Here is a 15,647-nt window from a genome sequence, read left to right on the forward strand (position 1 = left end):
TGGCATCAACAACTCTCTGCGGCAGGGAATTCCATAGGTTAACAACTCTCTGAATGAAGAAGTTTCTCCTCATCTCAGTCCTAAATGGCCTACCCCTAAGACTATGTCCCCTGGTTCTGGACTTCCCCAACATCGGTAACATTCTTCCCGCATCTAACCTGTCCAGTCCCGTCAGAATCTTGTACGTTTCTATGAGACCCCCTCTCATCCTTCTAAACTCCAGTGAATAAAGGCCCAGTTGATCCAGTCTCTCATATGACAGTCCAGCCATCCCTGGAATCAGTCTGGTAAACCTTCGCTGCACTCCCTCAATAGCAAGAATGTCCTTCCTCAGACTAGGAGACCAAAACTGAACACAATATTCCAGGTGAGGCCTCACCAAGGCCCTGTACAACCGCAGTAAGACCTCCCTGCTCCTATACTCAAATCCCCTAGCTATGAAGGCCAACATACCATTTGCCGCCTTCACCGCCTGCTGTACCTGCATGCCCACTTTCAGTGACTGATGAACCATGACACCCAGGTCTTGTTGCACCTTCCTTTTCCTAATCTGCCGCCATCCAGATAATATTCTGCCTTCGTGTTTTTGCCCCCAAAGTGGATAACCTCACATTTATCTACATTATACTGCATCTGCCGTGCATTTGCCCACTCGCCTAACCTCTCCAAGTCTCCCTCCAGCCTCTTAGCGTCCTCCACACAGTTCACTCCGCCACCCAGTTTAATGTCGTCTGCAAACTTGGAGATAGTACACTCAATTCCTTCATCTAAATCGTTAATGTATATTGTAAAGAGCTGGGGTCCCAGCACTGAGCCCTGCGGCACTCCACTAGTCACTGCCTGCCATTCTGAAAAGGACCCGTTTATCCCGCCTCTCTGCTTCCTGTCTGCCAAACAGTTCTCTATCCACATCAGTACATTACCCCCAGTACTATGCGCTTTGATTTTGCACACCAACCTCTTGTGCGGGACCTTGTCAAAAGCCTTTTGAAAGTCCAAAATACACCACATCCAGTTGTTCTCTCTTGTCCACTCTGCTAGTTACACCCTCAAAAAAAAATTCCAGAAGATTCGTCAAGCATGATTTCCCTTTCATAAATCCATGCTGACTTGGTCCGATCCTGTCACCGCTTTCCAAATGCGCTGCTATTTCATCCTTAATGATTGATTCCAACATTTTCCCCACTACTAATGTCAGGCTAACCGGTCTATAATTACTCGTTTTCTCTCTTCCCTCCTTTTTTTTAAAAAGTGGTGTTACATTAGCTACCCTCCAGTCCATAGGAACTGATCCAGAGTCAATAGACTGTTGGAAAATGATCACCAATGCATCCACTATTTCTAGGGCCACTTCCTTAAGTACTCTGGGATGCAGACCATCAGGCCCCGGGGATTTATCGGCCTTCAATCCCATCAATTTCCTGCCTAATAAGGATATCCTTCAGTTCCTCCTTCTCAATAGACCTACTGTCCCTAGTACATTCGGAAGGTTATTTTTATCATCTTTCGTGAAGACAGAACCAAAGTATTTGTTCAATTGGTCTGCCATTTCTTTGTTCCCCATTATAAATTCACCTGAATCTGACTGCAAGGAACCTACGTTTGTCTTCACTAATCTTTTTCTCTTCACATATTTATAGAAGCTTTTGCAGTCAGTTTTTTATGTTCCCTGCAAGCTTCCTCTTGTACTCTATTTTCCCCCTCTTAATTAAACCCTTAGTCTTCCTCTGTTGAATTCTAAATTTCTCCCAGTCCTCAGGTTTGTTGCTTTTTCTAGCCAAATTATATGCTTCTTCCTTGGCTTTAACACTATCCTTAATTTCCCTTGTTTGCCATGGTTGAGCCACCTTTCCCGTTTTATTTTTACTCCAGACAGGGATGTACAATTGTTGAAGTTCATCCATGTGATCTTTAAATGTTTGCCATTGCTTATCCACCATCGACCCTTTAAGTATCCTTTGCCAGTCTATTCTAGCCAATTCACGCTTCATGCTGTCGAAGTTACCTTTCCTTAAGTTCAGGACCCTAGTTTCCTAATTAACTGTGTCACTCTCCATCTTAATAAAGAATTCTACCATATTATGGTCACTCTTCCCCAAGGGGCCTTACACAACAAGAATCTCCTGTACAAATGCTGTATACAAATATTTACTAATGTTACATGTTTATAGTGTATGTACTGCTTTATTTACTGCTATGTATAACACAGATTGCCCAATTTTGTAAATTATATTTGGATTTGACGCTGCAATATTTTTTGCATGTTTTTTAAGTTCTATCTGTATTCTAGAAGTGATGCAACCTCTTGCTGTACTTTAAGAAGCTGTTTTCTAGACCTATATTTCAAATGAGATTTTTAAAATAATTGATACCCTTTCTCTGGCCATTTCATTTGGAATGTGAAGTAATGAATCATTTTCTACAGATCTAAAGCCTGTATGCTCCATACTTGAGACCTGTTAACTTTTAATGCCTGTTACATTGATGTAATTTGACTCTTTACCACTCATTTATTTGGTACTAATTTAATCTTTTTAATCTAATAGAGAAGATTTATTTAAGCATTGTAAAGGTGCTCAGTACTCTGGGTTAATTGACACATTCATGCATTTGTAATGTAGCAGAAATCTCTGATCTGTCTAGTTTCAAATCATAAATTTTATCTGAATTTGTAATTAGCTGAGTGGTGTAACAATTTTAATACTGGACTTCTGTTCGCAGCAATCTTGACAATAATTTTTGTATGTGTGTGTAGGGGCAATGAGGAATACACAAACCCTGTGTCGAGTGTAGGAGGCAGATTTTAAGCGAGATAACTCGCTTCTGATTATACTGATTGCTTATAGGCAGCCTCGTGGCAGAACAAAATGGTTTGATTGCTTCCTCAAGCAGTATCTGTATGTTTACCACGGCAAAAAAGTCAGTGGTTATCTGTAATGATTGTCCCACTAACTTATCTGTTGAGGTTTGCTTTGACCTAGAAGTGTAAGAACCTCCTTTTAAATTGTGGGTGAGGGTGGGGAGTGTTTGCCAGTTGTCTGCTGCTGAAGGTTGCTTCGGTTTATCCGATTCAACTATTTAGCTCCATGTCGCAATGATGAGCTGGAACTCTATGGTGCTTCGAGTGTGATGTAACCTCACTTGAATAATTTGGGATGAAAGGACTTTAAGAATCTCAAACAATTTGCTGTGTTTCATTCAGAGAGCAGATTAATGTATCAGTTAATTACTGTATTGTAATCTCATTGTTAATTTATTCTTGCTTCTGTATAATTTTACTTTACTTGCCACAGTAAATAATGAATTACTATATAGTTCATCAGTGGGGGGGGGGAGGTTGCAAGCATAGAGAGAGCTGGAGTATATGGTGGCATCCTGTACTATTTCTGGTGCAGGTGCAATGTCCCGAATCCAGAACTCTCGGGACTGAGGCTGTTCCGGATTTTGCGTTTTGTCAGATTTTGGAACGTCTTTCTGACGTCACAAATCTGGAAACACCCGAGCTCGGGTTCGGGCATTTCCAGATTTCGAAACGTCCGGGGGGGTGTGGGAGAGGTGCTCAATGTGGAGGTGTTCGGGCGGGGCCCCCCCGCCGTGGAGGAGTTCCTTGTCTGACCCGAGGTAGGTGGAGTCGGGCAACCGAGGTAAAGGGGAGGATGGGGGGGCCGGGGTGAGGTCGGGCTGCACGAAGTCGGGCCGGGGCAAAATCTGTTTGGCGAGGTGGGGGGAGTCCGGATATCGGAACATTTTCCGGTTTCCGGACAACCCTGCCATGGATCGGCCCAGATTCTGGAACATTCTGGATTCCAGAACTCCGGATTTTGGAGGTCAAACCTGTATATGCCCCAATAGTATAAGGAGTCACTGTTCTATATATTTTGTACATTAAGTCAGAGATAGTAAGGGGAAAAAGTCACTGGTGGGCGTAGTTTATAGTGCAAACTGGTCTATTGAAATTGAGCTTTAATCCGTATTGGTAAGAGGCCCCAATTGCAATGTACATGTTTTGTCTCCATTGCAGGATTTTTTTTTTAAAATTGAAGTTTAATTTTTTGTCACTGCACAAAATACTCAATTGTTTAATGTCGATAGATTTACATAACAGTGCAAGAGACCTCTGTCTCCAGCAGTTCACATGAAAATTGATGGGTTTTGCTCTGCTTGATTCCACAGCAAGAAGGATCCCTCTGTGCTCAACATTGCCTCAACAATTTGCTGCAGGGCGAGTACTTCAGCCCCATAGACCTCTCTACAATTGCGCAGCAGTTGGATGAAGAGGAGCGAGCAAGAATGGCAGAGGGAGGAACTACTACAGAGGAATACAAAATATTTTTACAGGTTTAAAAACTACAACTTAAATCAACACCAGTTTTAGCACTGCTGCTCCGCATAGATTGTTTCTGTAAGAACTTCTAACTTTTAGGTGTTGGCCATGACTCACCTTTGAGTCAGACAGTTGTGAGTTCAAGTCCCAATCCAGAGACTTGTGCACATAATCTAGACTGACAGTGCAGTGCTGAGGGAGTGCTGCACTGTTGGAGGTGCTGCCTTTCAGATGAGATGGTAAACCAAGGCCTTGTCTGCCCTCTCAGGTGGACGTAAAAGATCCCAAGACTTTATTCGAAGAAGAGCAGGAGAGTTCTTCTGGTATCCTGGCCAACATTAATCCATCAATCATCACTCCTAAAGCAGATGATCTGGTCATTTGTTTCATTGCTGTTTTTGGTACCTTGCTGTGTAAAAATTGGCTGCTGTTTCCTACATTACAACAGTGACTACATTTCAAAAAGTACTTCATAGGCTGTAAAGCGCTTTGGGACATCCTGAGGTTGTGAATGGTGCTGTATAAATGTAAGTTATTTTCTTTTCATATATTGACTGGGAGGACTTCAAATGCAAATATTACATTTCAATATTGGGAGCCCAATTAAGACAATAGCAGTGTAGTTCCACAAGACTCACCTCGTCAAGTCAACTTCATTAAGAGAAGAGGGAAGAAAATCAGTAACAATATCCGATACTCAAACAGTTTGGGCGCTTAATTATATTTTCCCTTCATCCCTACGATTTTGGATATGAGGGCAATCCAAATTTTTGCAATTAAGGATACTTGTCTGATGCTATTGGATCCCTTTAGTGTTGATCTAAGTCGGCCAAAATGAGATACAGTTTTGCAGCTTTTTCTAAACGACAGGATGTGTAAAGAAGTCCTTGCCATTTTGTACCTCCCTTTGCATAGTCTCTGGGCACCATCCTTGTATGAGGGCAGGTGAGAAACATGCTCGTGAGCTCTTCCTGTGCTACTCTTATGCCTAGCTGCAAAGATGTTCTTGTGAGTGTCTTGATTGACTCTCGTTCCTCTGCTTCCCTGTGTCCACTTTGTGATGTGGCTAAGACCAGGAATACACTGTGTGGGGAATCATAGATGCAGAATGTGTTCTTACCACTTTGTAAATGATTGAGATTACTAAATTATTTGATTTGAAACTATAGTTTGATCTAATTCATCAAATTACACTAGAAAACCCACACAAAATATGCTAATTATTTGTTGACTTGGTAGCCTTCAAAAGGGATTGGATAAATACTTGAAGGAGAAAAAATTACAGGGCTATAGGGAAAGAGTGCAGGTGGGACTAACTGGATTGCTCTTTGAAGGAGTCAGTGCAGAATCGATGGGCTGAGTGGTCTCCTTCTGTGCTGTTCTATTCTGATTCTATCTTATCCCCTCCACCAGATAGAGCAGTCAAAAGACTCCTTGAGGAGAATTTCCTTACACTACAGAGGATTTCAGGCTCCCTGGACTGGCTCATTTTTTTTAAAGTTTTAACTCTTGCACTATGATGCTGAAACAGATTCCAAAATTACAATAGTAAATTCACTCTGATGTCAAGAGCAGCTTTATAACTAATATTAATCCTGTATTACTAAAACACCATCCCAGCCTTGGTGCTTTTAGTTGTCTGGTGAAATGATGCAGATATTCACATCATGTCTGCCATTCAACAATAGGCACCTTTGGCCATTTTAGTCTGTGTACAATGAACGTTCGTGTTATCCTAGCTTTACTTTTTCTTTCTCTCAATATAGCAACCTTCAGGGAACATGGATGATAGTGGATTCTTTTCAATTCAAGTAAGTGTCTGATTTTAAACCCTGTAACCTATTACCTTTAGCAATAAAACTTTTGTGAAAAAAAAATTCTCTCCCCTTTTATGCACACAATTATTATCATTAATTTGTCTTTGTAATTGATACATAAGATTATTAAATACAATCATAGTGAATGGGGCTAGCAAGCTGAATTTAATTTATCCTTTTTTTCCATTGCTCGCTTGCATTATCCTTCTCATCCTTTGCTTTTTACTTTTCTCATTTTATCTTCTGATCTCTTTTTCTAAATCATTTTCTTCATGCATCTCTTTTAGTGCTGTTTCTAAGTCAGTTCTGTGATCACTGTTTCATCTATAAACTAGCAGTGTGCATTATTTTTAGTATAAAAAAATGTATATCATTGGAGTTTGCAGAATTTGAATCCCTGTCCCTAGTTATCACTTTCAGCAACAAGCTACCTCTACTATAAGCATTGCACGTGGCTAGTCTCTAGCTGAAATGACCATCAAAGAACTGAAAAGGGGGGTGGGGGAGGTGTAATGCAGCAACTGGAAATCAGGATGCTTACAACTGGGCAATGTTTTAGTTATTGTTGGATACGAAGAGGCTACCATGATCACCTAGACACCACAACAAGTCAAAATTAACAACTTTAACTAGTGAAGGAATCAGGTGAATGTAGTTGTTCAGTGAGGGGGTAATATGTGAAGGTAATGATGAAATAAATAGCAATTTTGATAGTTACAGTTTTAGGCCTCATTACCCTACAAGTAATAATTCAGTATGGTAAGCACATTGCCCTTAAATGTACTTTAATGTACACTTGTGTGGGACAGGTGGGGGGGAGCAATTAGTAAATGTGGTTGTATTTGGATATGACCAAAATAGGAATGCTTTGTAGCCAGTATTTATTTCCTTGGCCATTACGAGTTAGCATTTTATATTTGTCAATAAAGAAAATAAAAGATGTTCCTGAAGGAACATTCATCAGGGTATAATAACTGTAATCGTTCAGTTTTAGTTTTGATTTGTTTAGCAATCTAATCTATACTTCATCTGACAATGAAATTGCTTAATGTTTGGAAAGCACAATGTATCAGCATTGCTGCATCATCATAATCATTCAGTGGTGGGACACATACTTGTTCTTTCCCCCCCCCCGCCCCCCACACCTCCTGCCACTGAATTTCCAATCAGATGGAAAATCATTCCCGAATAGGTAAGCTTCCTGCCCTCTTACTGATAGTTGATGCTTGGCCTGGGGGGGGGAGGATGAGGAAAATAGAAAATAATACAACCAGGAAATTATGGATTTCTACCCTCATAAATAAAAAGGTACATCGTTAGAATAACATCAAGGTGCTCCATTAATGTCCTCTCATGTAGCTGTGCAATGCATCACTGGAGCTGTTGAGTAAATGCATTTTGCTTCAGCTCCTCATGTTTTTATGTCAATCTGAATTTGGCAGCACTATACTTTTTTAATCTGATGACTTGGTCAGTATGTTTAGGCAAATAGGACAACATGTTTATATGGCAATTATGAACAGACATTTCTATTCTAATGAGATATTTAACCGAGTTGGCGAGGTTTGCTGAATTGTCTCGATCATTTAAGGGTAATTGAAGAACAGAACAGAAGAATTAGGAACAGGAGTCGGCCATCTAGCCCCTCGAGCCTGCTCCGCCATTCAACAAGATCATGGCTGATCTGGCCGTGGACTCAGCTCCACTTACCCGCCCGCTCCCCATAACCCTTAATTCCCTTATTGGTTAAAAATCTATCTATCTGTGATTTGAATACATTCAATGAGCTAGCCTCAACTGCTTCCTTGGGCAGAGAATTCCACAGATTCACAACCCTCTGGGAGAAGAAATTCCTTCTCAACTCGGTTTTAAATTGGCTCCCCCGTATTTTGAGGCTGTGCCCCCTAGTTCTAGTCTCCCCGACCAGTGGAAACAACCTCTCTGCCTCTATCTTGTCTATCCCTTTCATTATTTTAAATGTTTCTATAAGATCACCCCTCATCCTTCTGAACTCCAACGAGTAAAGACCCAGTCTACTCAATCTATCATCATAAGGTAACCCCCTCATCTCTGGAATCAGCCTAGTGAATTGTCTCTGTACCCCCTCCAAAGCTAGTATATCCTTCCTTAAGTAAGGTGACCAAAACAGCACGCAGTACTCCAGGTGCGGCCTCACCAATACCCTGTACAGTTGCAGCAGGACCTCCCTGCTTTTGTACTCCATCCCTCTCGCAATGAAGGCCAACATTTCATTCGCTTTCCTGATTACCTGCTGCACCTGCAAACTAATTTTTTGGGATTCATGCACAACGACCCCCAAGTCCCTCTACACCGCAGCATGTTGTAATTTCTCCCCATTCAAATAATATTCCCAAGGTGGATGACCTCACATTTTCCAACATTGTATTCCATCTGCCAAACCTTAGCCCATTCGCTTAACCTATCTAAATCTCTTTGCAGCCTCTCTGTGTCCTCTACACAACCCGCTTTCCCACTAATCTTTGTGTCATCTGCAAATTTTGTTACACTACACTCTGTCTCCTCTTCCAGGTCATCTATGTATATTGTAAACAGTTGTGGTCCCAGCACCGATCCCTGTGGCACACCACTAACCACGGATTTCCAACCCGAAAAGGACCCATTTATCCCGACTCTCTGCTTTCTGTTAGCTAGCCGATTCTCTACATTTCCTCTGACTCTGCGTACCTTTATCTTCTGCAGTAACCTTTTGTGTGGCACCTTATCGAATGCCTTTTGGAAATCTAAATACACCACATCCATCGGTACACCTCTATCCACCATGCTTGTTATATCCTCAAAGAATTCCAGTAAATTAGTTAAACATGATTTCCCCTTCATGAATCCATGTTGTTTCTGCTTGATTGCACTATTCCTATCTAGATGTCCCGCTATTTCTTCCTTAATGATAGCTTCAAGCATTTTCCCCACTACAGATGTTAAACTAACCGGCCTATAGTTACCTGCCTTTTGTCTGCCCCCTTTTTTAAACAGAGGTGTTACATTAACTGCTTTCCAATCCGCTGGTACCTCCCCAGAGTCCAGAGAATTTTGGGAGATTATAACGAATGCATCTGTTATAACTTCCGCCATCTCTTTTAATACCCTAGGTTGCATTTCATCAGGACCAGTGGACTTGTCTACCTTGAGTCCCATTAGCCTGTCCAGCACTACCCCGTTAGTGATAGTGATTATCTCAAGGTCCTCCCTTCCCACATTTCCGTGACCAGCAATTTTTGGCATGGTTTTTGTGTCTTCCACTGTGAAGACCGAAGCAAAATAATTGTTTAAGGTCTCAGCGATTTCCACATTTCCCATTATTAAATCCCCCTTCTCATCTTCTAAGGGACCAACATTTACTTTAGTCACTCTTTTCCGTTTTATATATTGGTAAAAGCTTTTACTATCTGTTTTTATGTTTTGCGCAAGTTTACTTTCGTAATCTATCTTTCCTTTCTTTATTGCTTTCTTAGTCATTCTTTGCTGTCGTTTAAAATTTTCCCAATCTTCTAGTTTTCCACTAACCTTGGCCACCTTATACGCATTGGTTTTTAATTTGATACTCTCCTTTATTTCCTTGGTTATCCACGGCTGATTATCCCTTCTTTTACCGCCCTTTTTCACTGGAATATATTTTTGTTGAGCACTATGTAAGAGCTCCTTAAAAGTCCTCCACTGTTCCTCAATTGTGCCACTGTTTACTCTATGTTTCCAGTCTACTTTTTCCAACTCTGCCCTCATCCCACTGTAGTCCCCTTTGTTTAAGCATAGTACGCTCGTTTGGGACACTACTGCCTCACCCTCAATCTGTATTACAAATTCAACCATACTGTGATCACTCATTCCGAGAGGATCTTTTACTAGGAGATTGTTTATTATTCCTGTCTCATTACACAGGACCAGATCTAAGATCGCTTGCTCCCTTGTAGGTTCTGTAACATACTGTTCTAAGAAACGATCCCGTATGCATTCTATGAATTCCTTCTCAAGGCTACCCCGTGCGATTTGGTTTGACCAATCGATATGTAGGTTAAAATCCCCCATGATTACTGCCGTTCCTTTTTCACATGCCTCCATTATTCCCTTGCTTATTGCCCGCCCCACCGTGAAGTTATTATTTGGGGGCCTATAAACTACGCCCACCAGTGACTTTTTCCCCTTACTATCTCTAATCTCCACCCACAATGATTCAACATTTTGTTCATTAGAGCCAATATCGTCTCTCACAACTGCCGATATCATCCTTTATTAACAGAGCTACCCCACCTCCCTTTCCCTTCTTGTCTATCTTTCCGAATTGTCAGATACCCCTGTATGTTTAATTCCCAGTCTTGGCCACCCTGCAACCATGTTTCAGTAATGGCCACCAAATCACACCCATTTGTAATGATTTGTGCCATCAACTCATTTACTTTATTTCGAATGCTGCGTGCGTTTAGGTAGAGTGTTTTAATAATAGTTTTTAAACCATCTTTTTTAGTTTTGACCCCTCCTGCAGCCCCTTTATATTCATACACATTCTCCCTTCTTATCACTTACCCCAGTGCTACTCTGCTCTGTTGCCTCCTGCCTTTTGCATTCTTTCTTGGGGTCCTGTTCATCTGAGCTCTCACCCAGAAGATGAACTAGAGGGCACGTGGAGGAAATCAGCTTAGTTTTGAGCAATAACAAACAAATGCAAAATTCTGAAAGCCAATTGAAAAAAATATCTTAAGCTACCCTTTCTGATCTGTTTCTTTTGGCATTGCAAATTCACTAACCTAGATAATTCAGTACCAGATTGAAAGTGCCAACAAATCCTGTTATTGCCAAAGTGTGTTGAAGTGGTGCTTTACAAAAGTAATGTTTTTAATTGTTCTGGTGAAGGATTACACGAGCTATGTAAACATACAGATTTAAAATGACTTAGTGGCTCTGATGGGGTAATGTGACTATACAACGAATCAAAGCAAACCGCAGTATCCCTTTTTGCTTGTGTCGATTGACTTTTTTTTTTAAACCTGGATAACCGAACACAAAACAATTGAAATATTTAAAATGTATTCATGACGACTCTCAAATGAAAACAAAATTTGACCTGTATCTTTAGAAGTAAAAATTGGAGAAATTATGAAAAGTTGTTTTTGTTCAGTTGTTTACCTTACACGCCCATCACCACCCCCAATGTGCATTTTTTCAGTTATCTCTTTCCTGTCATAAGCTGCTTATTTGATGCTAAGTACAGCAGGGCATGAACAGTCTCGTGGCTCCTCCATGGCCTCTGATACTATCACTCCTCCGTGGTTCAACCAAGCGGGAGTGTGATTTGCTTTTGGCGCATAGTTGGGTTTTTCCTGAAAGAGTTTCTAGTCCTCCAGACCAATCCTTTTCCCTCCCATTCCGCACCGCTCCTCCGACTGATGAAGCCATCAGTTTCTGCTATCCCAGCCTTTTCAGGAAAAGTTCCAAAATAATTATTGAATCAGCAGTTTGAAAATTCCAAACATTATAGAAAGGGGAAAAAAGACTATCGGGGCCCATCAAGCCTTCACCCCCACACTCCCTCCCAATCCAGTCAAAGTTGAAACCTCTAATTCCATTCATTCACCCTTTAACCACACTATCTCCATTTGAGAAGAAGAAAACCCTGCAGTCAATGCAAGAAAAATTCCACAGAATTCCTCTCCTGATTCCCTGGTGCAGTCGAACAAAAACTCAAGGAGATAGTGGTTCACCATGGCCCTTTATAATCACAACTAATTAGCAACATAGCCCATACAACTACAAATTAAAAAATCTCTCAGGAACTTTACTAGTTCCTTTTAAACGGCCATAGCATGAAAAGAAATACTTCCTGTCATCCAATCGAACTTTTCCCATAGATTTTATAGGCGTGCCCTCTGGCCTGCCTACCTCCCTTACCCAGTTCAGATAACCTATCTAACTGGAATGTATCCAATCTTTCATCATTTTAAAACCTTAAAAGCCTCTCTTTTTCTCTAAAGTAAATGACCCTAACCCTTGGCCCCTTTCCTCATAACTAAGGGGTAAGATTTGGTATCCTCCTGGTCACCCCTTGTGCACCTTCCCCAAATCCCCTTTTAATTGGAGTCAGCAGGATCCTGCTATGCTAATTTTCTTTTGATGAAATAAGGTATGAAGAGATTTGATGGTCAAATGGAAGAGGTCTTTGTTTTACATGTTTTGAAGTTCACCCGAAAATCATAAACATATTCAATAAGGTAGATGCAGAGAATCATAGAAATTGACAGCACAGAAGGAAGCCATTTTGGCCCATCATGTCCATGCCAGCCGACAAAGAGCTATCCAGCATAATCCCACTTTCCAGCTCTTGGTCCATAGCCTTTTAGGTTACGGCACTTAAAGTGCATATCCAAGTACTTTTTTAATGTGGTGAGGATTTCTGCCTCTACCACCCTTTCAGGCAGAGAGCCCAAATCCCCACCACCCTCTGGGTGAAAACATTTCCCCTCAAATTCCCTCTAAACCTCCTACCAAATATTTTAAATCTATGCCCTCTGGTTGTTAATCCTTCTGCTAAAGGAAATAGGTCCTTCCTATCCACTCTATCTAGGCCCCTCATAATTTTATACACCTCAATAAGGTCTCCCCTCAGCCTCCTCTATTCCAAAGAAAACATACCCAACCTGTCCAATCTTTCCTCATAGCTAAAATTCTCCAGTCCAGGCAACATCCTAGTAAATTTCCTCTGTACCCTTTCTGGTGCAATCACATCTTTCCTGTAATGTGGTGATTAGAACTGCATGCAGTACTCTAGCTGTAGCCTAGCTATTTTTTTACAGTTCAAGCATAACCTCCCTACTCTTGTATGCTATCCCTCGACTAATAAAGGCAAGTGTTCCGTACGTCTTTTTAACCACCTTATCTATCTGGCCTGCTACCTTTAAGGATCTGTGGATCTGCACTCCAAGCTCCCTTTGTTCCTCTACACTTTTCAGTGTCGTACCATTTAATGTGTATTCCCTTGCCATATTAGCCCTCCCCAAATGCATTACCTCACACTTCTCCGGATTGAATTCCATTTAGAAACATAGAAACATAGAAAATAGGTGCAGGAGTAGGCCATTCGGCCCTTCGAGCCTGCACCGCCATTCAATAAGATCATGACTGATCATTCCCTCAGTACCCCTTTCCTGCTTTCTCTCCATACCCCATTAGCCGTAAGGGCCATATCTAACTCCCTCTTGAATATATCCAATGAACTGGCATCAACAACTCTCTGCGGCAGGGAATTCCACAGGTTAACAACTCTGAGTGAAAAAGTTTCTCCCCATCTCAGTCCTAAATGGCCTACCCCTTATCCCAAGACTGTCACTGTTTTGCCACTGTTCTGCCCACCTGACCAGTTCATTGATATCTTTCTGCTGTCTACAGCTTTCTTCTTCGTTATCAACCGCACAGTCAATTTTTGTATCATCTGCAAATTTCTTAATCATACCCCTTAGGAGAAGCTATTTCCTCTGGTGAGGGAATCCAGAATAAGGGGGCACAATCTTAAAATTAGAGCTATGCCATTCAGGACTGAAATCAGAATGTATGTTTTCACACTTCACACACAAGCTAGACGAAATCTAGAATTCTCTCTCTGTCCCCCCACCACCACCACCACCACTACCAATGGCTGTGGACGTTGACATTTTCAAGACTCTCATTGACAGATTTTAATTCGGTCAGGGTATCAAGCAATGTTCCCTTTTAAGCTGCGCTTTGTTCTGCGCGGCCTGTTTCTTTTACTGCATTACTAAATTTCTGCGCATGCGCGGTATTCACAGTGGAAAAGCTGGTGAGCGGCCTGCGTGGGACCTTTCCCATTGCTGTACATCCACGCAGCTTAGGGGGAACATTGGTATCAAGTAATATCAGATCAGCCATTATCTAATTGAATGGCAGAAAAGGCTCCCCTATTCCTATGTTTCTATGCAAGCCTGCAAAATGGGATGTTTTAGAAGTATTGTGAAAGTAATTGAAAATTGCATAACACCTTGAGAGACTATTAACACATACGATTTACACAAAGCACTTGTAAAGAATAGGTAATTTCTCCATTCACCAGACTACAATATATTTTTTGAATGGTCACACAAGATAATGAAATGAGGTACAGCAATCAGTTTCACTCTCGTTCTTTCCATTGGGAAAATAACTGCAAACGTTGTACACAGACCTAATTCTTAGGTGGGAGGAGGGAGGGACTGATGCCTTGGGCTCCAAGAAAATGAAAGCAATAGCCCCTTGTCGATGCATGTCTTACAATTAGTGCATAGATTTTTGCATGTGTTTAAACCAGATGTTGCTTTTAGAATTGTGTATTTTAAATGGGTTCCACTGTATTGCTGTAAAATCCAAAGAGCTTTCAAAGCAATTTTATTTCTGCAGGTGATTAGTAGTGCCTTGAGAGTCTGGGGTTTAGAGATTACCCTCTTCAACAGCCCAGAATATCAGCGATTAAGGATTGATCCAGTGTAAGACACATTATATATAAATACAGTGTGTTCTCTATTTTAAGATTGAAATGATAAATACTGTTTTTTTTTATTGTGGATCTTAATTTTAATTTTCAGATTTTGGATTCAGTTTTTCAAACTATTCTCTTTAAAAACAGTCACAAATATACAATAGCCATTTTGTTTGGAATTAGGCATTTTGAAAAATTATATTGATTCAACAAATTCCTTGTGAAATGGTTTAAGGTCTATCCACATGTTTGTTGTTTCCACAGAATTGAAAGGGCATTTATATGCAACTACAAAGAACATTGGTTTACAGTACGAAAATTAGGAGATCAGGTAGTTCCCTCTTTAACATTAAAGAACCGCTATAGAATTTTGAATCTCATCTCCACAATATCAGAAGAATTGGGGCATTCCCTTTGCAAAATGTTTCCAATATTTCCCACGATTGTTTCACCTCTTTATTCAACCTAAAGATTTAAAAACAAATCTGCAGTATTCCACAGATTCAATTTGTTAGATTTGCTGCACAGCCCCATAGTTTGCAACTTCTTCTGTTTCAGGAATCCTCATTACTTTTATTTTATAAAAATAAAAAGCTCAGCCTAGAGGTAAAAAGAAGTTCCAACGTAATTGGTTTGTTTTTGAAGACATCAGGTTTTAAAACATTAGCTATATAATTGTATATTATAATGGTTCAGCAGGTTCATGCCCTTCCTTCCAGAATCCGGTTTCTTCCCCTCCCACAGCACCCAAATGACCCTAACTGAAGTCACAAATGATATTCTCTCTGACTGTGACCATTGAGCAGTACCCCTGCTTGACCTCTCTGCAACCTTTGACGGTCGACCATTATTTTTCAACACTTTTCTGTGATCCAGATCAGTGGGACTGCCCTTGCTTAGTTCCATTCATACCTATCTGATTGTAGCCAGAGCATCCCCCAGCAATTACTTCTTTTCCAGCCCTTGCATCATTTCCTCTAGAGTCTTTCCCTTTCTCCACTTCCCCGCCTCC

General features: G+C 40.9%; 1 protein-coding gene across 5 annotated transcripts in view; it reads left to right on the forward strand.

Moving 5' to 3' along the window:
- The window catches only part of atxn3 (ataxin 3), a 45,702-nt gene that overhangs the window by 2,953 nt on the left and 27,102 nt on the right, over positions 1-15,647 (forward strand). For 2 of the 5 annotated variants that reach the window (XM_070879487.1, XM_070879486.1), the window contains exons 2-5: positions 4,174-4,338; positions 6,091-6,135; positions 14,557-14,642; positions 14,900-14,966. In XM_070879487.1, coding sequence (XP_070735588.1) covers positions 4,174-4,338; positions 6,091-6,135; positions 14,557-14,642; positions 14,900-14,966 — 363 coding nt within the window. Of the gene's footprint in view, positions 1-4,173; positions 4,339-4,383; positions 4,852-6,090; positions 6,136-14,556; positions 14,643-14,899; positions 14,967-15,647 lie in introns of those variants that run through there. The other 3 variants (XM_070879489.1, XM_070879490.1, XM_070879488.1) reach the window with 3 other exon arrangements.

The sequence above is a fragment of the Pristiophorus japonicus genome, chromosome 4, assembly GCF_044704955.1.
Source record: "Pristiophorus japonicus isolate sPriJap1 chromosome 4, sPriJap1.hap1, whole genome shotgun sequence".
Lineage (NCBI taxonomy): Eukaryota > Metazoa > Chordata > Chondrichthyes > Pristiophoridae > Pristiophorus > Pristiophorus japonicus.